The sequence below is a fragment of the Mustela putorius genome, unplaced genomic scaffold (assembly GCF_011764305.1).
Source record: "Mustela putorius furo isolate JIRA1106 unplaced genomic scaffold, ASM1176430v1.1 tig00000275_pilon_pilon_pilon, whole genome shotgun sequence".
Lineage (NCBI taxonomy): Eukaryota > Metazoa > Chordata > Mammalia > Carnivora > Mustelidae > Mustela > Mustela putorius.
The window spans coordinates 22711353-22739126 of record NW_025421341.1 but is presented as its reverse complement, the minus strand read 5'-3'; the positions used below and the strand labels follow the sequence as shown (position 1 = coordinate 22739126).

General features: G+C 46.7%; 1 protein-coding gene across 1 annotated transcript in view; it reads right to left on the bottom strand.

Annotated features, from left to right (window-relative positions):
* LOC101690391 (sterol 26-hydroxylase, mitochondrial) overlaps window positions 1-22140 on the bottom strand; it is a 34958-nt gene extending 12818 nt beyond the window's left edge. Inside the window, exons 1-2 of the mRNA XM_004762780.3 lie at window positions 21967-22140; window positions 21370-21807 (exon numbers count right to left, since the gene is read on the bottom strand). Coding sequence (XP_004762837.1) covers window positions 21370-21633 — 264 coding nt within the window. The 5' untranslated portion in view covers window positions 21634-21807; window positions 21967-22140. The remainder of the gene's footprint in view (window positions 1-21369; window positions 21808-21966) is intronic.
* Window positions 22141-27774: the final 5634 nt, after the last annotated feature.

The window sequence follows — 27774 nt, the reverse complement described above, 5'->3', positions numbered from 1 at the left end:
TGTACACTGGAATTGTAAAAATGGTGCAGATGCTATGGAAAATCATTTGGCAGGTCTCCAAAAACGTAAACATTGAATTACCATATGATCCAGCAATTCAACTGTTCAGTATATGCCCAAGAGAGATGAAAACATGCTACACAAAGACTTGGACACGAACGTTTATAGCGGCATTATTCGTAATAGTTGAAAGGTGGAAACAACCCGAATGTCATCAGTTGATGAGTGGATAAGCAAACTGTGGTCCACACATACAATGGAATACTATGTCGCATAAAAAGGAATAAAGTAGGATACATGCCACAACTTGGGTGAATCTTAAAAACGTGTTAAATGGAAGAAGTTAGACACAATCGGCCATTTACTGTATGATCCTTTTTTTTTTTTTTTTTTTTCAAGTAAGTGCCACACTGGCATGGAGCCCAGTGCAGGGCTTGAACTCAGGACCCTGTGATCAACCAAGACCTGAGCTGAGATCAAGAGTCAGTCACTTAACCAACAAAGCCACGCAGTTGCCCCTGTATGATCCTTTTTATATGACTTATCTGGATAAGCAAATCCATAGAGACAGAAAGGAGATTAATAATTATCGAGGGGGTAGTAGGAGAGAGGAATGAGGCAAGATGAACTGGGACGGGTGTTTTTCGGGGGAACTGAAAAAGTTTTGACATTAGGGCGAGGTAGTGGTTTCATAACATTGAGAATACACTAAATGCCACTTAATAGACACTCTCAGATGATTAATTGTATTATGTGAATGTCCCCTAAAACAAAACAAAACAAAAAGCCTAGAACTTGGTGATATTTAAAACCTCCAAGGGCACCTGTATGGCTCAGCAGGTGAAGTCACTGCCTTGATTTCAGCTCGGGTCTTGAGCTCAGGGTCATGAACTCAAGCCCTAGGTCGCCCAAAGCTTCCAGAGCCTCAGCAAGAACTTGTTGTGAACAAAAAAACAGCCCCTGATGGGGTGGCTCAGTTGTTAAGCGTCTGACTTCAGCTTGGCTCATGATCCCAGGGTCCTGGAATTGAGCCCCACATCGGGCTCCCTACTTGGTGCACAGCCTGCTTCTCCCTCGCTCACTCCCCCTGCTTGTGTTCCTTCTCTCTCTGTCTCTCTGTCAAATAAATTAAAAAAAAAAATTTTTTTTTAAAAAGAGTAGCCCCTCAGAAAAGAGAGAACAGAAAAGAGGCTAAGGAATGTTCGCTTGAGTTGGTTCTTCTTTGGGTCCAAGGTTTTCTCTCTTGTAGATCAAGGAGGAAAGAGAACCAGACCAACCTTTTCCTTTCTGCTGTCAGCTCCTAACCCAGAACAAAGGATTAAGCTTTGATGGGTATTTGTGGGTTGGTTTGTTCCAGAAAGAACACAGCAACAGAGTCTCTGAGAGGGCCCTTTGTTGTGCAAAACCCCTGTGTTTGCAACTTTCCTATGTGATAATTTGGCAGGCCATACATATATCAAACCTCTGAACAAAATCTTTTGCACAACCATTCCATTTTAGGGCTTTATTCTGTGGAATGAAATCAGGACAGGCATGATATTTAGTGATAGGTATATTTGTGAAAGCTTTACACATTAAAAAAAAATCTAAATATATAACGGTAAGGTTCGGCAAATTCTGGTGAAGCCATACAACAGAACACTATTTAGCCATTAAAAATTATTGTAGAAGTGTTTGTTGATATAGAAAGGTATGCATATTTATTTACTTTTAGATTAAACAAAAAAACTTATTTGAGACAGCATGAGCATGGAGGAGGAGCAGAGGGAGAGAGAGAAGTAGACCCTTCACTGAGCCAGAAGCCCGACCACATGGGGCTCGATCCCAAGACCCTGACTGAGATCATTACCTGAGCCGAAGGCAGTCGCTTAACCAACTGAGCCACCCAGGAGCCCCCATATTTATTTCTAATAAAGGGCAGGTTGCAAAAAACAACATATGGTAAGCCTTCATTTTATATATATACATATATACATATATAAAATGAAGGCTTACCATATGTTGTTTATATATGTGTATATATATATATGGGCACCTGGGTGGCTCAGTGGGTTAAGCCTCTGCCTTCCGCTCAGGTCATGATCTCAGGGTCCTGGGATCGAGCCCCACATCAGGCTCTCTGCTCAGCAGGAAGCCTGCTTCCCCTTCTCTCTCTGCCTGCCTCTCTGTCTACTTGTGATCTCTCTCTGTCAAATAAGTAAGTAAAATCTTTAAATATATATATATATATATTTAACACACACATATGTATATATATATTTGATGACACGTCGGGGAAGGTGTGGAAATCTATTCACCAAGGATAAGCAAACGGGGTAATGCTTACTTATCACTAAGATCAGGTGTGTATTTATGTGTTCATTTCACAAATGTTTATCCAGCACCTACGTGTGCAAGGCACTGTGACCTGTGCAGGGTTTGGGGATCATGGACGCTTTGGATTTTCTTCTTTCTGTGTCTTTATATCTTCTGATTTCTCTACAATAAACACATATATATATGTGCAGAATATTGTTGGGTAGCCTACAAATTACATCAGCCACATCGAAATGACATTTTCTCCTACAGGTGGTATGCACTCATAAATAATTAGCACACAACTCGCATTCATGTGATTTTTTCTCCCAAAAAACAAGAGTAATTTTTACAGCAAAAAGTGCCTGTTGCTGTCATGTGTTTTTCCCTCATTCACAGCTGGCAAGATCAGTGCCGGGATCAGGGACCGCCTGGTGGGAGGCTTTGTTCCAGTTCCAGCCCCAACACTAACAGGCTTTGTCAATTTGTTGGATGACAGCTTCACTGTGGCACCCTCCTGACCTTGTGTGTACCCATACACACAAAGGCTAGAAGTCAGCCTTCTCTGGGTCTTTGGGGCTGAACAAGCTGTGACCCTCCAGGGACACCGGAGGACAGGAGGCCAACCAGGAGCCACCACGAGGCCACCCAGCACCTGCTCCCCCATGTCCCCTGGAAGGCTGTCAGGAGACGGACAGCTTCTTCTCTGGGCTCTGCTGAGCGGTGTGTTTTCTGCCCCGCCCCCCTCAGGAATGAGCCACAGAGTATACACCCCCCAAGCTGCAATGGAGAAAGGGGCCCCCCCACCATGGGGTACGCTGCAATTCACACTCCGTCATCCATCCCTTTTGTTTCTGGGCCATCCTTTTGCGTGCGTGGGATGACGACGTTGGGGAGCTGCCACCTTTGGCTTATTCTTTTCACTCCTACTGTAAGTAATGAACTGTCGAAATCTTTACCGGAAAAATTGGTTACGTCTTGGCCTTGCCTAGTCTAATGTGTGAACTGGACACAGCTGGTGCCCAACATAGGACTGGTAAAATTACAATACCCTTTTAGAGAATAGGGACCACAAGGTCAGGTATGGAGATAAAGCAAAACCCAAGATCTAGGAACATAAGTGCATTTGGGGGGCGGGCGGGGAAGTGTCCTCCCACTGGCGGATGGCATGGGCCAGAACAGGAGAGAGAAGGCAGAGCAGCATGGGTCTTCCCACCACCCTCTCCATCCTGTAAATAAAAGGCCACTGAAAAGGTGCTGTGGTGGCTCAGTCAGCTGACCTTGCGGCTCAGGTCATGATCTCACGGGTCATGGGATGGAGCCCCAGGGCGGGGTCCAGGCTCAACAGGGAGTTTGCTTGAGTTCTCTACCTCTGTCTCCCTTCGCACCCCCCTCCCACTCGTTCTCGCTCATTCTCGGGCTCTCGCAAATAAATAAATAAATAGGCCACTGAAAATTGAAATTAACTCCAAAGCTGTCCTTCCGTTGGAGCTGTCCCCCTGCACTTCTCCTTTTCCCCTGACCTTCCAGCCCCTGCCCACTTCCTGAAGCACCAGAGCTAAACCCTTTGGTCTGAATCTCTGTAAAAAGCGACTGATTCGGCAGGGCAGGGTGGGGGGGGACTGAGTGGCTCAGTGGGTTAAGCCTCTGCCTTCGACTCAGATCATGATCCCAGAGTCCTGGGATTGAGCCCCACGTTGGGCTCTCTGCTCAGCAGGGAGCCTGCTCCCCACACCCACCCCCCTCCCCGCCTCTCTGCCTACTTGTGATCTCTGTCAAATAAATAAATAAATAATCAAAAAACAACAACAAAGCGACTGATGGTTTGGAACACGAATGGCAGCCAAACAAGAACAAAAGGGAAAGTGATTCCGGGAGAGGTCCATGAGTCGACTCCTCCTACAAACTGTTGTAAAATGAGCGGCCGGTATTGAGACGTCTTCCTGACAGTGTTCCTCAAGTGTCAGGAACATTCCCCTGATGTCTCAACTTCTCATTGTATAACCAAGCTTGCTTGGTTGGCAAGCTGTAGGTCTCAGAAGGAATGACCGGTAAGATTCAGAGTCCATTTGCCAAGTACTTTTGGAAACAATGTTGGTAGGGTAGCATGGAATCTCTCTGGCAGCCAGAGAAAAACGGCCGTCTTTTGCCAACTAAAAAGCAGTATATTCCTGATAGAAAAGTTGCACCTGCACGACGCCTAGGTGGCTCAGTTGGTTAGGCATCTGCCTTAGGCTCAGGCCAGGAACCTGGATCCTTGCTCATCAGGGAGCCTGCTTCTCTTTCTCCCTCCGCCTGCCACTCCCCCTGCTTGTGCTTTCTCTCTCTCTCTCTCTGTGTCAAATAAATAAATAAAAATCTTTAAAAAAAAAAAGTTGCCCCTGTAAAAAAGAACCACATAGCACTGGTGGGGGGGGGGGTGTCAGCCCATTGCTTCTGACAGGTTGACTTACGTGGGGTTTTTAAACCCTCCTCGTCAAAGCTGATGAGGTCACGGCATCCTTTTAGGAGAAAGACAGTGAGAACCCACAGGCCAGCTAGCAAAGTCTGTAAGAGGATCCTGGTAGACAGCCACAGACCCAGTGGACTTGTTTAGTGACAAGGTGACAAGGGTCTTTGACCATGGTCTCTGAGAGCCCTGGTGAGTTGTGCTGGTTTTTAGAGCAAAAGGGGAAAGGGCCTCAAAAAATGGTTAAAAAGCACTCCACAGTTGTTCCTTACTCTTCTGGATCACCAAGGAAAGCAACACTGTTTCCGTGGGACAGCTGGCTGTGGCTACAGGTAAAATGTGCCTTGTTATCAAGGGTACTCAGTTGCTCAGAGATACACTGAAGTCCCCTCTTACAATGAACAGGAAAGGAAAATTCTGGAAAGATTTGGGAAAAAGCCTAATGAGACCCTGAAGTCTGGTCACTTCAGACAGCAGATGAGAAAACCACACCAGCGACACGTGGGTGGCTCAGTCCGTTAAGCATCTGCCTTTGGCTCAGGTCTAATCATGATCCCAGGATCCTGGAATATAGTCCCACATCGGGCTCCTTGCTCAGCAGGGAGACAGCTTCTCCCTCTACCTGCTGCTCCTACTGCTTGTCCTCTCTTTCTCTCTCTGACAAATAAATAAAATCTTAAAAAAAAAAAAAAAAAGAAAGAAAAGAAAAGAAAACCACACCAGTTCCACCAGATGAGAAGGAATGGAAATCAACATGTCACTTAATAATGGACCCCATGCTCCTTAGACACTCCAGCCACGAGCACAAATGCCTCAGCTGTTGAGGGAAAGACAGATGAGGACGGATCATGGCTTGTTGCACTGGGTCCTTCCATCCGTAACGAAACCACCATCTGATAAGCACCCAGGGATGACAAGGGAGGAAGCCATAACTTCCTGTAGGGATGTTGTAACCACAGCTGGATTTATAGTGGAAAACATGAGTGCCCAGATGATCAGAGCTAGTCAGTTATGCTGAGATCCAACTGTTTGTTCAATGGGCACCATCGGGCTTTAGGGGACAGTTAAATCTGCTCCTGCACCCCAAAGACAGATGCTGGGAAACTATTCGTCTCTGGGCAACCAACTTCCCAGAATGAAAGCCTAGATTGAGAGTAAGGTTAACCCCCTCAGGCTAAGCAGGGAGAGGGGCGTGTTGTGAATTGAAATGTGCCCTCCCTGCAAATTCATATGTTGAAGTCCCAACACCCAGTACCTCAGAATGTGACCTTATTTTAAAATAGAATAAAGAAGTAATCCAGCGAATAGTAGGGTGGGCCCAATCGAATATAAGTGATGTTCTAAGAAAAGGATATTTGGATGCAGACGCACATGCATACAGGGAGACCGGCAAGCGAACGTGAAGACAGGCATTCTACCAGGCAAGAGAAAAGATCTGGAAAAGCTCCTCCCTGCACAGCCCTCAGAAGGAACCTAACCTGCCAATACCTTGGTTCGGGGCTTCTGGCCTCCAGAAACCACGAGACAGTACATCTCTGTTAAGCTGCTCGGCTTGTTGTCCTTTGTTATGGTGACCCTCGCACAATGAACTCATGGGGACAACAGAGGAATACAGGCATCCAGGATGTAGGACCATCTGGACCATCTGACCTACGTCGCCAAACTGGAGACTGACAGTTTGCCCAGGAAGGAAATTCTCTCTCACTACCAGAACTGAAAGACCCAGGTTGTAGGAGGGGAGAATCGCCAGTCACCATCGGCACTGACTGTGGACCAACAGAAGGAGGGTCAAGAGGTCTGTGTGGTCTGCACCTTTGCTGAGGTCTGTGTGGTTTGGAGCGGTGCAGACTGGGGCCTCTGCCCCTCCACTCTGCTCCTCTTCCCAGACCTTAGGCCCTTCAAGAACAAACACAACTAGGGCAGAGGCCCAAGTCCCTCCTTCCCTGAGGAGGACCAGGGTCCTTATGCACTCACTGGCTAAAATGTGTTCGGGACTTGATGGCAACCAAGGTTGTCAGAATTTTTCAGTTTTTGGCCTCTGGGCACAAGTCATTAGGATGCTGAGAAATACCCAAGGGCATGGCTGAAAAATTACTTCAGCTGGATTTGGAAGTGACTCTCAGATGGGACGACAGACTGGTGTAATTTTGTGGGTATGTTAATCAGGCCTCTTTAGAGAAACAAAACCACAGGGGTATATGTATATCTAGAGGGAGATTTATTTTAAGGAATTGGCTCATGCAGTTGTGGGGGGGTAGCAAGTCTCAAATTTATAGGGCAGGCCAGAAGGCTGGAGATTCCAGCAGGAGCTGATGTTGTAGTCTTGAGTCTGAAGGCGGCCTGGAGGCAGATCTCCTTCTTCTAGGGACATTAAGTCTTTTCACTTAAGGCCATCCACCGATTTGATGAGGCCCACCAACCCACATTAGAGAGGGTAACTGCTCTACTCAAGGGGTACTGATTTAAATGGTAATCACCTTCATGGAAATACCTAGACTAGACTCCTCAAATACCATAACCTAGCCAAGATGACACAGAAAATCAACAATCATCATGGGTGAGCCTTTTTTGAGCCAATATACACTTGGGGGGTTGTAATGGATACTACTGAATGTGTCATGGGAATAGATGTGTTCAGGACATTTAACACTTCTCTGCACTGTAATGGATGTTCCCAATGGGGAAGCACAGTGTTAGTGTGCTTCCCCACACTAACACACACTAGTGTGTGTTAGTGGGTTGAGTGGACCCAGTGGACTCAGCTCAGTCATGTGTTATCAATAAAGTAGTACAGGATTCCAGGGAAAGGGAAGGGGTAGAAGGAAAGATCACTGTCTCGATCAAAGAACTGGTACAGACAAACATGATGCTTAAGAAAACAATCTGGGGGTGCCTAGCTGGCTCAGTGGGAAAAGCCTGTGACGCTTGATCTCAGGGTCATGAGTTTGAGCCCTGCATTGGATGTAGAGGTCATTAAAATGAATGAATGAATGAATGAACTGATTTTTTTTTTTAACACAAAATAATGCAACAGTACAGACTACCATTCTACTTGGGTCAATCCTCACGCACCATTCAAGTCACACAGGTCAGTGACTACTGAGTTCTGCAGCAAAATGATGTGGCCACGGGAAGCTGGTTCTCTAGGGTTTGGAACCTGGCCCTCGCCTGACATCAGCTCCAGGAATACCCCACATGAGAGACTGTCACTGGCTTGTTGCCAAGAGCTAGTGCACATGGAGTTCCACACAGCAAAGTGTGGCTCGATCTGGTGTCCCTCTCATGAGATGGGTCAGAAATGAGAACCCCAACGAGGTGGCCATGGCCTAACAAGCATCCCCTAATAGATGGATGGCAGCAGTTCCTCTGGGGAAGTCATCTACCAGCCATTCAGTGGTCAGTTGTCCTCCAGATGTGTTGATTCACTTGCAGGGTCTAGGCCAGCCCCTAAGACTTCCTGGGGGCCTCACCACACTGAGATCCTTGACAAAGACTGAGCATGGTTCACGGACAGATGAGCTAAGTTGAGAGCTATGGGGGATACTGGGCTGTTGCTGCTATGTGGTCCCAAAGAAAACTGCTTACAACCATCCATGGAAAAGAGAACCCTCACTGTTCAACATGCAGAGCTGTGAGCTGTGCTACTTATTCTGGAAAAGCCTTCCCCAAATGCATCTTGCTACATTTTCCCTTGATTCCTGACAGTGCGCGCTGATGCTTAGCAGTGGAATGCCTGAATGAACACATCTCAGACTCTCTGGGAAGAAACAATATGGCGGAAGATCACACAAGACCCATAGCCTCTGTCCAAGACCCAAGTGGATGCCCGTGGCTGAAGGTTTCCTTGGATGGACATTGGTGGAATCAACAAACAGAGGGGACCTGTGATGCCCCTGAAGGGACCCTATAGACACCTGGGTACACCATTGCACCAGGGCACAGTAATCCATCTACCATTCAAGACTGGGCCCCCAAACAAGGCCTAGTGACTCTGGCACGCAAAGCCAAAGAAGCCTGACAAATATGTCTGGACCACCCGCTAGACAATCCAGTGGTAAAGGAAATGTGGGGGCACAGAGCGAGGGGTACCAGTGCTGGCCCGGCCTGGCACACAGCCTGTACAGATCCCCTTCCATCCTCTCCAGAGGCCTGGATAAGCTGTGGGGGACCCCAGCCATATAAGTAACTCTTCTCATTCTACCATTTTTCTTCCCACACCCGCCTCTTAGAAAACCAAGCCTATTGGAATATGGACACAGCAAGGAGAGTCGGGGTGAACGACTCTAACCTGGTGCTTCCCTTGCCTTCAGCTATGTTTGCCACTCTTGGGCATTAACAGATGTTGCCGATAATGGTTATGACTATGAGGTGACAACTCCTCAGGGTCCTGCTGTCAGGGTTCAGGAAGGTTCTAGAATGGTAGTTGGTAAATAAGGGAGAAATTTGGGATGAGCTCCTATCAGTAGAACTGGACTGTTTATCTGGTGGGGTGGTCCCAGCCCCGAGAATTCTCTCTCATATCTGGATATGTAAAGGTCAGCGGAGAATCGCGGAGCAGCCCCATACACATCCACACCCTTGATGACTCGAGCCATAGCTTAGGAGTTTTGGCAGAACACTCTGCCATCTTCCTGGAATATGAGAGAATGTTCCGTAAGGAGCCGCTATAAGGGATCTCCCATTCGCCTTCCTAATCTCCCTTGGGAGGTTGTCATGAAACAGTTTCTCTTCACCTCCTAGGTTCTGATGAAGTGCTGGCTTTTGGTTACCACCACCCCGACAAGAGTCACAGAGTAGAAATGCCTCTGGCTGCCGTCTAGAAGGAACGCGTCAGCCACGGGGTACCCTGTAACTCACATTGCTCTCATCTGGTGGGCAAGTTTCAGTGTCGTCCTTTTGAATGTGTGGACAGGCTTCACGGGGAACTGGGACCTTTGCCTCTTTTTCCTTTCACTACGTAAGCCGTCATATGTCCAAACCTGAAAGTGGCTTGTCCTATCTTTATTGATTAAATCAGTCGGGACTTAGCTTTGCCTTTTCTTCTTGACATTTCATCAGTTAAATAAGAGAACTATACTATTAGTTGATCCCCAAGGTACACTGTGGCTAGCCATATGTTAAGGTCAATAACTCAAGGCAGGTCATAATGGCCACTGCGCACATTTTAGGCATGGTGCCTAGGATGCACTAATCTGCCTCTAGGCAGGGGATGGTTACCTGGGGTGTGCAAACAGGCTGGGGGTGGGGAGGGAAAGTTGAAATTCTTTGTAATATGTTGTATACAGACTCATTTTTTGCTGTTGTAAAGGGCCATAGCTTTCAGATTTTTAATCTTTTTTTTTTAAGATTTTATTTATTTATCAGAGAGGGGGAGAGAGCGAGCACAGGCAGACAGAATGGCAGGCAGAGGCAGAGGGAGAAGCAGACTCCCCGCTGAGCAAGGAGCCCGATGTGGGACTCGATCCCAGGATGCTGGGATCATGACCTGAGCCGAAGGCAGCTGCTTAACCAACTGAGCCACCCAGGCGTCCCCAGATTTTTAATCTTGTTAGGTCGGGGACCCAAACAGAATTAGGAAACTCAGCTTTGGGTTGGGATAGAGATTTGCTCCTTAACAGGATTCTGGTCAGGTTCTTCCCAGCCCTCTTCTCCGCTAGGCCTCAGCTGTGGCCGAGAAAGGCTCGAGCACACCAACATGCTTTCTAACAGCTCGGAGTAGCATCCCTAGGATGACCTTCATCCCTCCGAGAAAGGCCTGCCTAAGAAAACCCAAGGCTGCCAAAAGAATTTCCTGTTTGTTCCAGCCGACACCCAAAAATAAGGCCCCTGTGTCCAGTCCCTGAGGACACGTAGACCTCTAACTCTGATAAGCCCCGGCTAACAAACCAGATGAGTCTCACATGGACCAAACACCTGTTTCCTGCTTTTTGTGATTTTTCATTTCCCTGATTCTGCTCAGGCCGGCACCGTCATGCTCCCCCCTCCCTCCCTCTCCTCTTAAAATGCCCCGTCATACCCCCCACCGCCTCACAAAGCAGAGGGAATTTATCTCTTTCCCCTCCTGTCACGCATTACTGAGGAAAATCTGTTTTCACCACTTTCACGAATGTCTCCTGTGCTTCTCTTTGACAGTTATGTGTACCTTGAAAACTCAAAAAATAATACCAACCCCCAAAGTGGAAACCCTATGAATCTCCATTAACAGACAGGTAAAAGACTACATTGGGGCATAGCTTGGGAGGGAATATTACTCAGCCATAAAAAGGAACAAAGGACTGATAGAGGCCCCAGCGAGGATGAATCTGGAAAACAGCTTGCTATGTGAAAGGCACCTTTCATAATCCACCACATAGCCAGTGAGCCCGTTTATATGAAATACCCAGAATAGGCAAATCCACAGAGAGGGAAAATGGATGGGTGGTTGCCAGGGACTGATGAGGGAATGGAGCCCGGGTGACGCTAGAAAGCCCCGGGTTTCTTTCCAGGGCAATGAAAATATTCTAAAATTAATGCGGTGATGGTCACATAAGTCTGGGAATCTCCGAAAAGCCTTGTAACCGTTCAGTGGGATAGATGATAGGGCACGTGATTCTACCTCCATAAAGCTGTCACAAGAGGAAAAAAAATAACATTAAAATCATCTAAAATCTCCACTAGGAAAAACTGATACCACATGGCAATGTTCTGTTTTCCTACTTAAGGGCCTGTTCCGTGTACTGACTAGTGGACTCCTCAGGGAGGCTCTCGGTACAGCAAAACAAAACAAAACAAAACAAAAAACATGAAAACAGCAAGGAAATAGCTTTTCCTTTACAAAAGTAAACTCACAGACTCCACGTACTATTTTGCGGGTAGCAACAAGCTTGCCCCTAAAAGTTGGCAGCCATCAGCTGGATAGACAGAAGGAGAGAGGGAACGGTCAGCACGAGCCACTCTGCTTCCACTGACAGGTGTGGCCGAAAGAAGGCCCACTCTGGGTCAGAGGTGAAGAGGAGCCCCACTGGGATAGTCCTGTCTCAGGACTGTCAAAGTGTCGTCAGGAATTTAGCCCCAACCCCCTCCCACAAGTGGAATTCACATTTCCAGGAGACAGAAGGTGCTAAATAATTAACAGCATTCCCGGGTCCTCCTTGCTCTCAACCTGGCCTTGAATGGTCTCCGAGATCAGACCAAGCCAGTGGCTCCAAGTGGACTTAGGATGAGCAGGACTGCTTGTATTTTTTATTATGAATATTTACTGGATATTTTACTGGATAGTTCAAGAAAATACCATTATAAATACATACGCACCCACCCACCAAAATTAAGAACCGTTATTATGTGTCATATTTGTTTCAAACCTTCTTTTTTTTAAGATTTTATTTATTTATTTGACAGTCAGAGATCACAAGTAGGCAGAGAGGCAGGCAGAGAGAGAGGGGGAAGCAGGCTCCCCGCTGAGCAGATGTGGGGCTCTCCCAGGACCCTGAGATCATGACCTGAGCTGAAGGCAGAGGCTTAACCCACTGACCCACCCAGGCGCCCCCTCAAATCTTTTTAAAAAACAAAAACATCAAAAAAAAAAAAAGAAAAAAAGAGAAGAAAACATTTCCAAGTCTCCTTCTTATCATTCCCTTTGCCCTCCCTTCCCAGAACAACCACTATTTTGAATTTGAAATGTATTCTTTTCATCAATGTTTAAATTTTACTACATATATATGTGTTCAGCGACAGCCTATGGTACTTTTGTACGGTTTTTAATTTACAGAAATAGTATTCTATTGTACCTATCATTCTAGTCAACCTTGTTTTGAGTTATATATGGGTACATTAAAAGCTTGTGCATTTGTTATGACTGTCCTATATTGTTCCATTGTAGGACTATATCACAATTTCTTTATCCTGCTCATGGGCATTTAACATGGTTCTGATTTTTTTTTACTTTACAAATAAGTTTGCAAAAAAAAAATGTGATGCACGTGTGTATCCATTACTTCAATAATCATAAAAATGTCTGTTTTTATGCAAGAAGACAGAAGTGTTGTTAAGTTACAAAGACACGCACCGTAGGCCAGTAAGAATTTCCCTGGGACTGTCCTGTTGATTTTGGCCGTTCTAACTGGTGTAAGGTGGTATCTCAATGTGGTTTTGATTTGAATTTCCCTGACGGCTAGTGATGATGAATTGGGGGAAATCGGAGAAGGAGACGAACCATGAGAGACTGTGGACTCCGAGAAACTGAGGATTTTGGATGGGAGGGGAATGGGGGATTGGGTGAGCCTGGTGGCAGGTATTAAGGAGGGCATGTACTGCATGGAGCACTGGGTGTGGTGCATAAACAATGAATCTTGGAACACGGAAAAAAATAAAATTAAGATGTTAAAAAAAAGAAAAATATACATTAAAAAAAGAGAATTTCCCTGGGACTTAGCACTCTAGACAAACAACGGGTTGAGGGGAGTGGGTGATCCAAGACAAGGCACCTGGGGCGCCCTCTGAGGGGCTGTGGGATGGAGACAGAAGCACCGCTCAACTACCCCCGCTCCAAACCTGTAGCCTTCACCCACCCCAAAGCAAATCCACGGTGTGCTGAGCTGAGCGCACTTACCTACACGCGGAGCTGGTCATGGGTGGAACCGTGAGAGCGCCCCAAGAACAAGGAATGTGCCATCAGCAGCGGACGCAGAAGTGGAAAGAGGGTGTAGCACAAAGGTGGAAATCGAAAAGACCCAGCGCCAAACAAGGATGCCAGGGGAAGGGCTATCAGAGGACCTCAAAATACTATGTTACACTAGGAAGCACGCAGTCAGCCATGCGCTTATCTCCTGCTTTCTGTTCTTCGGCTGTTGTTGTTGTTGTTTTTAAAGATTTTTTTTTTTTTATTTATTTGACATAGATCACAAGTAGACAGAGAGAGAGAGAGAGAGAGAGAGAGAGAGAGGAGGAAGCAGGCTCCCTGCTAAGCAGAGAGCCTGATGCAGGGCTCAATCCCAGGACCCTGGGATCATGACCTGAGCTGAAGGCAGAGGCTTTAACCCACTGAGCCACCCAGGCGCCCAGGGACGTTGTTGTTTTTATGGTAATAGGTCCTCTCAGAAAGCCTGGTGGAGGTCCAGAGCAGTCCTGCAATAAAAGATAAGACCTCATCCTAACTCCCCTCTCCAATGCCAAGACTCCCACACAGAGGCAACCATTCATTACCAAGTTCTTGTGCGTCCTCCTAGAAAGACTTTAGGCACCTACTAAACATATACATGCATATATTTAGTTTTGTGCCTTACTTTCTTCCCACCTCTTAGCAGGCAATTCATATTAATATACAGAGCTAAGGTATGTTTTAATGGTTGCATAAAATTCCATCATATGAAGATACTATAATTAATTAGTCCCTTACCAGGACACGTACATCATTCTACGCTCTCCCAATCGGAAATATGGCTACCTTGACTATTCGGTATTCTTTTGACCACAGAACTTTATCTGTAAGATAAAAATTCTAACAGCCATTGTTAAGTTGGTATGATTCACACCTTCGACCTTAATACCTGGTTTCGAATTTCCCATCCCTGTGGCTTAAAAGTCATCCACCCAGTTTGGCCATAGTCTCAAGGACAACCTCTCATGTCTGCCAGATCCATCTGAGAGCCAACTAAAGGTAACTAGAGGATAATCTCTGAAAGGCTGGATGGTAACAGGAGTCCTGGAGCAGAAAATCCATCTAATCAATGGTATTAGCCAAACCGAAGAAAGAATGTGTTAACAGAATGAGAGTGGCCATTACAGAACCCAGAAGAGGGGAGCCAAGCAGCAAGAATTTGGCAGCTTTCATCTCTCAAGAGAGAGATACTTAATCTAACGGACAGGCACCAGAGAGGCCCATTCAACCAGGTTTCTCCAAAGCCTAGATGAAATTTCCTTTTGTGCAGTTCTGCTCCTTTCATTCTGGGGCCTCTGGACACCAAGCACCACTAATGTAATGACTATTTTCTCTCCCTAGGTACTTGGATCCTGGAAGAGGATGTGGTGGATTAAAGATGGCCACGGATTCGTTGACACCCTTCCCATCGAGAGGTGAGGTCTATGTCTTCTCCTCTGGAATCTGGGGGGGCTCTGTAACTGCTTCAATGGGTAGAATACAGTCGGAATGACACTGTGCTGGTTTTCAGGCCCAGGTCTTAAGAAACTGGCACGTCCACCTTCCAGCTCTTGGAAACTCACTTTGGGGGAAGCCAGTACCTTGCAAGAACTCTGACTATCCGGAGACCACCATGATGTGTGGAAGCCCAGGCTAGCCACATGGAGAGAGAGAGAGAGAGAGAGAGAGAAACTCTGCTGATGTGGCCAAATTAGCCCAGGCACCGAACATGCAACTGAAGGAACTATCTTGGAAATTCCAAGCCCAGGAGTCGTGACATGGGGAAAAACTGAGGAAGCCAGCCAAAAGCCAGGCGCAAAGCCCAGAAATACGACCCCGCTCGAGCCATCCCAGCCATCACCAGCCATTCAAAGGGAAGCCCCACTACGCTGTGAAGCGGAGTTAAGTCCGTTCTGATGCACGCTGCTCAAATTCCTGACCCACAGAATCAGGAATGTAACAAAACGTTGGTTTAGGCCATTATGTTGTTACACAGCAATAGATAACTGGGATACAGAGTTTCTATGTGATTCAGTATATTAGGATCCCCCAGAGGATTGGCGTCCTTAGTAAATAAATACACGGCCACCCCTATCCACAATTTGTTTCTGTGGGTTTGGCCAACGTCGGTCAGTCCCTAATAGTCTGCCCGTGCTGAATTTGCCGATTTAGTTTCTGAACTTGAAAAGCTGAGACCTGAAGGGTCAGGCTTACTCGTTCTGCCCACCGCCCTCGCTGTCTCGTCTTCACCCCAGCTCATGTTGCACAAGCCAGACCACAGAGCAGACGAGAGTCTCACCAAGTTTGCCACCAGAGGGAGCCACTGCTCAGTATCCGTCACAGGCCTCTGGCTGCTCCATGAAATTTATTGGTTTTTATATTTTTTTAATATTTTTCTCTTTTTAGAGAGAGCAGGGAGGGACAGAGGGAGAGAAAGAATCTCAAGCAGGCTCCACGCCCAGCACGGAGCCCAACGCGGGACTCCGTCTCACCACCCTGTGATCATGACATCAGCTGAAGTCAAGAATTGGACGCTTGACTGACTGAGCCACCCAGGTGCCCCTGAAATTTGTTTTTTATTAAACATTACTGAGAACCTTCCCTCTACCTGGGACTGTGTCTGGCACTGGGGGATACAGAGGTGGGAAGGACACAAGCCCAGCCCACAGAACTTATCAGCCTCTAAGCCATAAACAGGCGATGGTATAAAACATGGGCACCTGAGTATGTGAAACAAATACTAACAGACTTACAGGGAGAAATAGCAGCGATACAATAATAGTAGGGGAATTTGATATCCCCCGGACAGATCATCGAGACAGAAAATCAATAAGGAAACACTGGCCTCAAATGACACAGCAGACCAGAGGGACTTAGCAGACTCACACTGAACATTCCAGAACATTCCATCCAAACATGACAGAAGATGCATTCTTCTCCAAGCACACATGGAACATTCTCCAGGAGAGATCACATGACAGGCCACAACACAAGTCTTAACAAATTTAAGAAGATTAAAATCTTATCAAGCATCTTTTGTCCTGACAAGGTATGAAACTAGAAACTGATTACCAAAAAAAAAAAAAAAAAAAAAAACCCAAAACTGGAAAATTCATAAAAAATGTGGCGATTAAACAATAGACTACTGAATAACCAAGAAGAAACCTAGAAGCAAAAAATCAGAAAATACCTAAAGACATATGAAAAAGGTAATAGAGCATCCTAAACCCTCAAAGAGCACCTGGGAAAGGGAGGCCAGGGCCTCAAATGTCCCTGTGAAAAGTTAAAAGCTGATTCCCAGGCCCTGTGGAGATTCCTGAGCTGGGGAATCAAACATGCTTTTAGGGACACAGACACAGCCATGGTGCTTACGTAAATTACAGGGGCAGAGTGCGCAGCACGGGAGACTGAGCAGGAGGGGGCGCCCAGGCCCCGTTCCTTCCCACAGTCTTTAGGAGGTTGCTCCTGCTGCTGACCTGGCACTGGGGCTGCCGGAGCTGGACATGACACCCTCTGCATTGCGCAGAATGATGCCTGTTAGGTTCAGAAGGTCCCGGATCATCTGGCTTTGATGCTCATGTCCAGTGGAGAACAGGAATTCAGGCTTAAGGAAAGGATGGTAAGAGTGGTAAAAGCCAGAATTTATGGATACAGCAAAAGCAATCCTAAGAGAGAAGTTCACAGTGATAGATGCCACATCAAGAAACAAGAACGAGGGGTGCCTGGGTGGCTCAGTGGGTTAAGCCTCTGCCTTTGGCTCGGGTCATGATCCCAGAGTCCTGGGATTGAGCCCCCGCATCGGGCTCTCTGCTCAGCGGGGAGCCTGCTCCCTCCCCCACCTGCTGCTCTACCTACTTGTAATCTCTCTCTTTGTCAAATAAAAAAAATTTTTTTAAATCTTAAAAAAAAAAAAAAGATACAAGAACAATCTCATGGGTGTCTAGGTGGCTCAGCTGCTTGAGCGACTCCCTTTGGCTCAGGTTACAATCCTGGAGTCCTGGGATCGAGTCCTACATGGGGCTCCCTGCTCAGTGGGAAGTCTGCTGACCCTCTGACCTTCCCCTTCTCATGCTCTCTCTCTTATTCTCAAATAAATAAAATCTTAAAAAAATAAAAGAAAAGAAAGAAATAAGAAAGATCTCAAATAAACAACCTAACTTTACACTTTAAAGAACTAGAAAAAGAACCGCAACTAATCTCAAAGTTAGTTTCTGGAAGAAAACAACAAAGATCAGGATGAAAAGAAATAAAATAAAGACTAAAAAGCCAATAGAAAATATCATCAGCCTCACAAATGAGCAGAAGATCCAAGTAAACATATTCCCCAAGACATACAGATGGCCAACAGGGACAGGAAAAGACTCTCAACATCACTCATCATCAGGGAAATGCAAATCAGAACCACAATGAGATAGCATCTCACACCTGTTAGAATGAACCTCAAAAGGGGGCACTTGGAGGACTCAGTTGGTTAAGCATCTGCCTTTGGCTCAGGTCACAATCCCAGGGTCCTGGGATCGAGCCCCACGTTGGGCTCCCTGCTCCATGGGGAGTTTGCTTCTCCCTCTCCCTCTGCATTTCCTCCCTCCTTCCTGCTCAAGCTCTCACTCACTCTCTCTTAAATAGATAAATAAAATCTTTATAAAAATTATTAAAAAAAAAAAAAAAGAAGCATGAACCTCCAAAGGACGAAAGATTATAAGGGTTGGTGAGGACGTGGAGAAAAGAGAACCCTCGCGTCCTCTCAGTGAGGATAGCTACTGGTACAGTCCCTAGGGAGGTTCTTCAAAAAATCAAAAATAGAACTGCCCTGTAATCCAGCAATTCCACTCTGGGTATTTATCTAAAGAAAAAAAAATACTAACCAAAAAGATGTAGGCACCTGTTCTCATGGCTGCATTATTTACAAGAGCCAAGACCTGAAAGCAATCTAAGTGTCCATTAAGGGATGAACTGGTAGAGAAGTTATGGTATATATACAATGAAGTATTATTTGGCCACACAAGAGAAGATCATCTCAACATTTATGACAAATGGATGGACTTTGAGGGCATCGTGCTAAGTGAAATAAGTCAGAGAAAGACAAATATTGGCTGATCTCTCTTCCATGCGGGATCTAAAAACAAAGCAAACAAAACCAAATTCATAGAGACACAGAACAGACTGGTGGCTGCCAGAAGCCACAGGTGGGAGGGGACGGAATGGGTGAAGGGGGTCAAAAGATACAAATTTCCAGATACAAAATAAATACAACATAAATTACATCCTGGGGATGTAATGCTCAGCCTGGTGACTATAATTATTAATACTTATGACACATTTGAACGTTTCTAAGAGAGTAGATCTTAGAGTTCGCACCATAAGAAAAAAAAATGTGTAACTGTTAAAAAGAAAAGAGAGAGAGAGAGAGAGAGAAAGAGAAACATGCATATGAAATGACAATTATGTGCACAGGGCACTGTGGGGCACACGAAGGGTCCCCAGCCAAGACAGTTCCCAATTAGAGCAATGGAATATGTAACCGGTCTCATCATTCTCTCAGCTGACATCTTTGAAAGAAATTAATTTAAATCTACATATAAATTTAATGTACGTTCACATTTCATTTTTCCAGTACTTGGTATTATCTTAGTTAGCTAGAGAACGGAACTGCATTTATGGGCTAGCACGATTTTCATATGTTCCAATCCCCACTCTATCCCTTAAGCCCTACAATGCTTCCCTGAGCTGATTTTATGATTTTTGCATATGATACACGGTTTTTTGACAACTGAGGGTACAGGGGGTATTACGGTCAGCTGCCCTTAGAGCAACTCTACTCGTATGCCTTGTGCAGTACTCACCTGGTTTAGGTGGGAGGGACCCCAATCCCAGCTTTAGGGGTGAGCCTGTACGTGTCTAAGCTAATTAGAGTATGTCTCTGGCCACTGTGATGGGTTCAGAGACGGGTAGGTAGCCCAGGTCAGTCATCTAACTTCTGCAAGACAGCAGAGCCAAGGCACATGCCAAAAAACAAAAACTATAGCTTTGATCATCTCATGAATGTCCAGAGCACACTACATAGCTAAGGGAACCAACTATTACACTTTTTGGTTATAGGAGCCAATAAGCCTACCTGAAGCCAGTGGGAGTGGCAACCAAATAAATTTGAACTGATACAGTGTGTGTCCCTGAAATGTATCCTCCTTCTCAGTAGGGGTACTAACTGGGTTTCATAGATGTGCAACCCTCCACTCTTCACCAGCTGCAGGTTGAGAAGGGCTAATGTATTTTCCATCGATGCCCTGGGAAGGTTCATGTGACTCCAGATCTCTGGGATCTAGGGGCTGGAGGCCAGGGGGCTCTCCTGGATCCTAGCCCTGGCCGCTCCTTTAAAAGTCTACACATGCCTGGGGCTCTTGGGTGGCACAGTCAGTTAAGCAGACGACTCTTGATTTCAGTTGATGTCATGATCTCAGGGCTCCACGCTCGGAGTGGAGTCTGCTTGAGATTCTCTTTCTCCCTCTCCCTCTGCCTCTCCCTTGGCTCTCATGCTCTCTCTCTCTCCCTCAAATAAATAAATAAATTTTAAATAAAGTAAAATAAGATAAAATAAAAGGCTATGCATTCCCGGTTTCTCCTGCTTCCTCCTACACCTCTTCGGATGGTCTAGAATTTCTTTGGTAGTTACTGCTCCAGAGAAAATCCTAAGCAAAACCTTGTAGTAAACTCTCCCTAAGAAGTGGTGAGAAATCCTTCGTCCCCACCCCTGGGGCATTCGCTGGGCCTCTCACATGTCCAGAGGTTAAATCACATAGGAAAAGTTTACAGGATTCTGGTTTCTTGGCTTACTTGGTTTCTTGACGCTGAGCCTGGAAGGAATGCTTTTTTAACCATCTCTGAGTACCTTGGGAGCTGCCCACCCAGTTTCAGGAGCAGGAGCTAACAGGGAAGACCCCAGGAAAGGACAGCAGCCCGGTGGGAGCAGAAGCTCTGAAATTAGTCCGGTTAGTGCTTCAACACCCCAGAGTCACTTCATCCTCAATTCTGGTCCAGCTTTGTCCGGAGGGCGGCTCAGACAGGCCACTCCCCAGCCTTCCTTCCCTGAGGCCCTCTCCACCTCTCCCGTCTAGTCCGTCTAGTCCGTCCTACTGCACTCAAGTTCCCTTTGTGAAATTAGCAGTTTATTGACTCGTTCAAGACCCTTGTCCTCCTTCTCCCGCAAGGGGGCCTATAAACCATGAAGACACTGGCCACCGACCAGTGAATCCCAGCCCTTTGAAAAAATGCCTGGGGCAGAGTTGGTATGTCCGTACTTTGTAATAGTCACTGGGAAGACAGATCCCAGCTGAATCTCTTCAGTTCATCTCCTAAAACCTCTCCACCTTAACCCACATTGGGTTTTCCAGTCTCTGTCCATTCGCAGTGGGATATCCATCCATCCCTGCCTCAGTGTTCCCCTGAATAAACTCTCCTTACTGGACATTGATTCCTTAATAATAACAACAGCAACAAAATGCATCTTTTCCTGAACGTCTATGATTTTGCTTTCAATCCCCCAGAAGTGACATTTTTCTCCCTATGGGAAAACTTATCTTGCAAATTGCTAGATGTCCATAACCCTCCCCAAAGCCATTTCCTTTGGAAGAAGTCTGTGGTAGTCAACACCACCCCAGAATTAAATAGTGGTTCTACCACATCTGACAGGGTAGACACTGGGACCTGCCATTCCGTTACCAAGACAGTTTCGGCCTCTCTCAACCTCCGTGCATTTTGAACTTGGCTTCCCAAGTCACCTCCTCCCTGGTGCCTACCGCTCTGCACCTACTCATTTCAGCTCACCGAGTTCTGTCTACCCTTTACACGTGATCCCTACCGACGTCCAGCCTAGGACCATAGCTCCAGTCGGTCCTGAGCTAAATTTTCGCGTCCTTCACTTTTTTGTCCAACATCTCCCCATCTCCTGCTCTTCCGTCCTGGTGCTCACTCCCCCCACTTCCCCCTTCCCCGGTCGCGAGGCCAGTTCTGGTACCTGGAGCTTGTGTAACCGCAGAACGTAGCCTTGCACTAACAGCTGGAAGAGGAAGCGCAGCGGTCCGGGCCCAGGAAGCTCCTCCAGGGTCCGCAGCCTCTGGTCGCCAGGCCCGTTTCCAGGAGTCTCGGCGGTAACCGGGACCGCGGCGGGGATGGCGGCCTTGGCTCTGGCCCCGTGTGGGCAGAGGCCTGGGAGGGCCACCCGCGGCCCCAGCAGCGCCCGCCGCAGTCTCGCGCCCCGCAGAGCAGCCACGAGATCCATTGCCCGCGCCGCCGAGCCTTTGGACCGCGAGTGAAGAGTGCCTGGAGCCCGCTCAGAGATCTACCCGGAGGGGCGGGTTCAAGGGCGCCAGAGGCCGGGAGTGGGCCGGGCGAAAGCCGGCCAGGCCCCTTACTGCTCACTTTCCCTTGCGGTCGTCGGTCTCTCCAACGTAACCTAACGAGGAACACACAAAGGCCGCCTTCTCCAGCGGTAGGACTGCGGCCCAGGGGAGGCGCCGGCCAACGCCACTGCAGAGGATGCGCCCCGGGATTAACCCAGACCGCCCCCCCGCCCCGAGCGCCCACGGCGCCCGCCGCTGCTCCGACTCCCCACCTTGCATTTCCGCGCACTCACAGCGAGAACGTCAAGTTCTTTGGTCTGTACTTTGTCTCGCAGTCCAGCAAAGTTCTGGAAGCCCGGGGCCCTTCCAAGGCCAGGAAGCCCCAGCCAGCGAGCCCGGCCCTTGCCTGACCTACAGGTTCGCCACCGCACAGCGCCCTCGCCCTGGTGCTCTTCACTTCCCAGAGAGCAGGAACCGGCTGCTGGGATTTAACTGGCCGCTGGCTTTTCCTAATGCGCACCCACCCTACCCCCCCAACCCCGTCCCAAGCCCCGGGAGTTGATCCAGGAGTCTGAGCTCCCAGCAAGGAGAGAAAAGAAAAGAAAAAAAGGAAACAAAGCAGAGCACAGCAAGAAAAACAGCCCCTTGTCCAAGGTCATCTGATTCCTGGCCGGTGAAAGACAAGCAAACAAATTTAAGTATTAGGTGTCCGTTAGTGCAATTCTATTCCCTCCACATTCCTAAATCAGCTAAGGCAGAGTTTTTCCAGCTGTAGATTGAGCCCGGATTTAGGGACTGTGACCAGAATTATTTTTTAATAAGATGGAAAAGAGTAAAATGGTCCAGAAAACACTGCCAAGAAGAAAGAGTAGCGTTTCATGAATCTTTTGCCTCCTATATATTCAAAGTATATTAAAAAGTTATTTCTATTTCAGAAAGGTAAAAGCAGGATGGTGTGGAGGCTGAGAAAAATTAAGGCCATCCCACCTCAGGTTTAGCCTTAGCATAAGTACAGCCATCTCAGACCCCTGTGCCCTAGGGCTGAACTTTCCCCTACTTTACTTTAGTTTCAGGAAGCCCCACCCTACTTTAGTTCTAAAGACCCCCACCCTGCTTTAGTAGCAGGAACCCACAAATACCCCTGCCTTAACTAAGCTCTGGTCCGAGTCCCTACTCTGCTGCATCGGGTATACTTGGGCCCAAGCTTAAGCCTGTCGAATAAACCCTCGTGTGATTGCATTGGTGTTGGCTCCTGGGTGGTCTCTCGGATGCAAAAACTTGGGTACAACATTTGGAGGTTCCACCCAGATCTGAGAGACCCCAGGACTCCAACCCAGAGGGTCCTGCCCCGGCTGGTGAGTGCACTCATTTTTGGTTTTTTTTTTTTTTTTTTTAATCTATTTGCACGCAAACTTTTAGGGAGCTCCAATCTGCATTTTTACCTGTAGGAATTCCAATCTGGAGGCTCGGCTGCTGTCGTGGTTGGGCCGAGTCTAAGTATCTGAGTATCTGAAGTCGACATTGGCTCAAGCGGACCCGTGGCGGGTCGTCGACCCGGGGGACTTGTGGAGACGTCCCTTGCTCCTGCCTGGAGGATGAGGTCCTCATCTGTGGAGGACGGGGTCCTCATCTGGAGGCTCGGCTGCTGTTGGCGGTCGGACCCATGTCTGGAGGCTCGGCTGCTGTTGTGGTCGGGCCCAGAGGACGAGGTCCTCATCTGTGAAGAGAGCCCGCTGCCATTACAGCCGGATTCTCCCTTAACTTCCTTCCAGTTTTGTCTTCGCGGTCGCGCCCGATCGTTTGTCTTTGTGAGTGTGTTCTTGTTAATTGTCGTAAGTGTATTTGTCTTGTTGTGGACTGAGGACGTGATGGGACAGACGCAGACAACTCCTCTGACTCTGATGATTGACCACTTCTCGGATGTTAGGGATAGAGCTCATAACCTGGGCACGGACATATGAAAGGGAAAGTTTCAGACTTTCCGCATGTCTGAATGGCCATCCTTTAATGCTGGATGGCCCCGGGAGGGCTGCTGGATCTGCAGTTGTTTTTGTCCTGTCTTTTTGTTGTCTGTTGCATTGTTGTTGTGTTTGGAGAAATGAGGCAAGCAGAGAGTAAGGGGACTGACTTTCGCCTCTCCATTCCTCCTAATAGATGTGGGGCTTCTCCTTCACTCATTTTGTGTGTTAATGGCTATAACTGGAGCCAACTGGGGTTAGTCTAACTCAAGACAGAGACTTTAAGGAATATGCCCAAGCAGCTGCTGAAACTACCTTTGTTTTGGGGACATTCCTTGCCCTCTCTGGCCGGACGGTGACTGCCTAGCCACCCCCCACCCCAACCTTGCTGGTGGAAAGCATGGTGTCTCCTCCTCTCTTGGAGCTGATGAGTTCTAGAACTGGGAACCGTTTCTCTGCACTCTGGTGGTACTTTGTTCTGTTCTTCACTGTCAAGGAGCAAGAAGAGCACCCCCTGGACCAAACACTCCCCAATCCAGATCTTCCCACCCGTGTCTCAGGTAAAAATTCAAAGTGGAGTGGGCCCAGGTGGAACGTAAATCAGTATGTGAACTAAGTTAAGTTTGTTGGTTTAATTAAGATATACACGTCTTTTAAGTTACTAGCAGTAAATGTGAAACTTCAAAGTTTACTGAAGGTCAAATAAGCTCGTGTTATTTGTTAAAATCTGTTAGCAAAGAAATGACCAAACTGATGGTTAACTGTCTGTCTCAAAGTTTTAAAGGGTAATTGCTGAGATCGCTTTCAAAGTCTTTGGTAACCTGAAAGTTTAAAGTTTTGCTTGGATAACAAATGGAATTAAATTTGTTGGACATTTACATCTTTTCCAAAGAGGATAAAATGCTAAGTCATTGATTACTGAACATAGGTTTGTGCTTTTGACTTCTTACAGCAAAGAAAATAATACTTAAATCTGTTAGTAAATGTGCTTTGTGCTTAACTGATTCATAAATTGACATCTAAAGAATTCTGTTATAACCATTCACAACAGATTAATAACTAACTAGAGGTTTTTAAGGTGTTTCTAAAAGTACAAAATGCTAAGTGTAACTAAGACTGATGGAAATAGGGGCACCTGGGTGGCTCAGTGGGTTAAGCCTCTGCCTTCAGCTCGGGTCATGATCTCAGGGTCCTGGGATCGAGCCCCGCATCAGGCTCTCTGCTCAGCAGGGAGCCTGCTTTCTCCTCTCTGCCTCCCTCTCTGCCCACTTGTGATCTCTGTCTGTCAAATAAATAAAAAAAATAAAAGGACAAAGTTTTCTTAGATTAATTGATCTGCTGTTAAGAAAATGTAAATGGTTTTCTCTTTGCCTGCCCAAAATTGTAAATGAGATCTCTTTGACTTTTCCTTGATATGCTGAATTACTCAGGGAGTATTGCTAAACCAATGATAAACCTTGGGTTACATTTGGGTAAATGCTGTAACTACTCTAGAGGTTCTATACATTTCCTAAAATTTTAATGTTTTGATAAGGGTCATCACTTGATATTTAACCATATCTACTCTGAGTTTTTGTCATTTGTAATTGTTTTAATTCTCTTGAAAGATGACCTCACCTTAAAGGAAATTCATATGGGAAGACTTTCAGGACAAATGCAGGTCTTTGATATGTTAAAATCCTGGAACTGAAATGGATAAGAATTTACAGAAGTAAAAGCTGCCTTCAGACTAAACCAGAATTAGTAACATGGGAACTGAAAGATTGTAATGTTGTGTCACTTAATGTTTTGTCTTATTTTAAACATGACTGGTTCTGTAATGTTTGTTCCTCCAGACTAGGGAAACTTTTTCTTTAGTTATCTGTTACATACAGAGATTTAAAAGTATTCATTTGTAAACGAATCAAGGTATTCAATTTTTCTCTCTATCTCTGAAACCAAAAGATCTCAGCAAGTATTCTTCCATGGCAATCAATCATTTACATGAGTTCAATAAGAATCTTTTCTCCTTGTAACAAGACACCATTGGAAACACTGGTTATTTTACCAAGGCTTTGACTGGAATGTCATATTTGAAAAGGCTTAGGTATGACCAGACAGCTTAAAGGAACTAAGGTTGATTTTATACATGGAGCTATAAAGCCCTTTGGAACTGTTGGCCTGATACCTTGCTAACAGAGTTCCCAGCAGCCTCCCCAGGTGAGTAAAGAATATCACTTCCTGGTAGAGGCAGGACCTCAGGAAGAGGAATTCACCCAAATAAACAGTCATGTCTGATGGCAACTACATGGCTTGGCTTCTGGCCTGGAGAGGCTACTAAAAGTTCAACCTAGAGATTCCTTATAAGAAGTTCCAGCAGAGCAGATTCTAAAAGATCTATATGATCACACTTACTGTTCTTGCTGAGCTTATGTAAATAATTAGGCCAAGTTTGTTAAAACTGGACTTGTTTTTCAAATAAATCAGTCTTGATTTGACTATCTCTGGAAATGAGGGTTATTCTAGAGAGAAAAATTGTTTTAATAACACACCTTAATGGATGTTAAATTCTAGATTTAATTGTTTTTAAAATGCTTGTTTACCTAAACTAGACAACTTGAGGTAAACTTCAGAGAAGTTGCCGGATAACTCGTTTAGATGATCTTGCCTTTGCCAGTCAGTCAGCCCCACATATATGAAGCATTTTGGGAATTACAAACAGCCTTACTGAGTGTCCCAGCATTGGCCATCCCAGATGTTACCGAGCCCTCCCACTTGTATGTGGGTAAAGAGGCAGAGGTGGCCAAAGGAGTTGTGACTCAGACTCTGGGGCCTCGGCAAAGGCCAATAGCCTATCTTAACAAGAAACTAGATCCAGTAGCAGCTGGGTTCCCCCTTGCCTCCACATAATTGCTGCCATGGCCCTTCTGGTTAAGGATATAAGTAAATTGACTTTGGGTCAAAATCTCATTTTGACCACACCCCCCACACAATCAAGGCCCTTCTCCAGACTCTACCCAGACCAGTGGATGACAAACGCCCGAGTGACAGGGTATCAGGCCCTCCTCCTCAATGAACCAAAAGTGATTTTCTGGCCCCCAGCGTAAATCCAGCCACGTTGCTGCCAGAGGAGCTGACTGACCACCCACATGACTGCGGAGAGGTCCTAACCCAGGTCACAGGAATAAGGCCGGATCTCAGAGACACTCCCCTCCCGGATGTGGAGATGACTCTGTTCACAGACGGGAGTAGCTACATGGTCGATGGAAAGAGGTGTGCGGGGGCTGTGGTGGTTTCTCCTGAGCAGGAACTCTGGACAACAGCCCTGCCACACGGAACCTCGGCGGGAAAAGTGGAGCGGATTGCACTCACCAAGGCACTTCAGATGGCCAAGGGTAAGATCGCCAACATCTATACGGACCGTAGGCTGGGTAGAGGCTTTTTTTCTGCAAAACATGAGATGGCAGGAGTGGTAGCCAAAAAACTACTAGAGGTTTGGGTTACTTCTCGCAATTGGATCAAACAACAGCCCTGCATTTGTGAGTTCAGTCTCGCAGGCATTGGCCAAGCCATGGACACTAGTTGGGGGCTACATTGTGCCTACCGGGCCCAGAGCTCTGGGCAAGGAGACAGACCTTGGCAAAGCTAATTCTGGAGACTGGTGGTGGATGGGTGGACCTACTTCCTTTTGCCCTCCTCAGGGCGCCATGTACACCCTGTTTAAACAAGGTGACCCCATTTGAAATAATGTTCAAAAGAGCCCACGCAGGGATCCGGACTGCCCACACTGAGACAGAGATGGAGCTAGAACCACATCCTTACCAACCCAGGGACTTGGTTTGGATGCTCTGCCCCCAAGTGGAAAACTTGGATCCTCACTGGAAGGGACCCTACATCGTGATCCTGACCACTCCCACTGCTCCCAAGGTCAATGGGATTACTCCCTGGGTCCACTACACCCATGTCCAACCAGCTGACCCACACACCGTTCCCAAGGACTTCGTCCCAGAATGGAAAAGTCAGCCCGACAAGGACAATACCCTAAAGCTAAGACTGCACCACTTTCACGTATGCCACTAATGTTGCTTACTTTTGTCAAAGACAGAGTCAGTACAGTTAAGCTCATGGTACTCAGACGGCAAT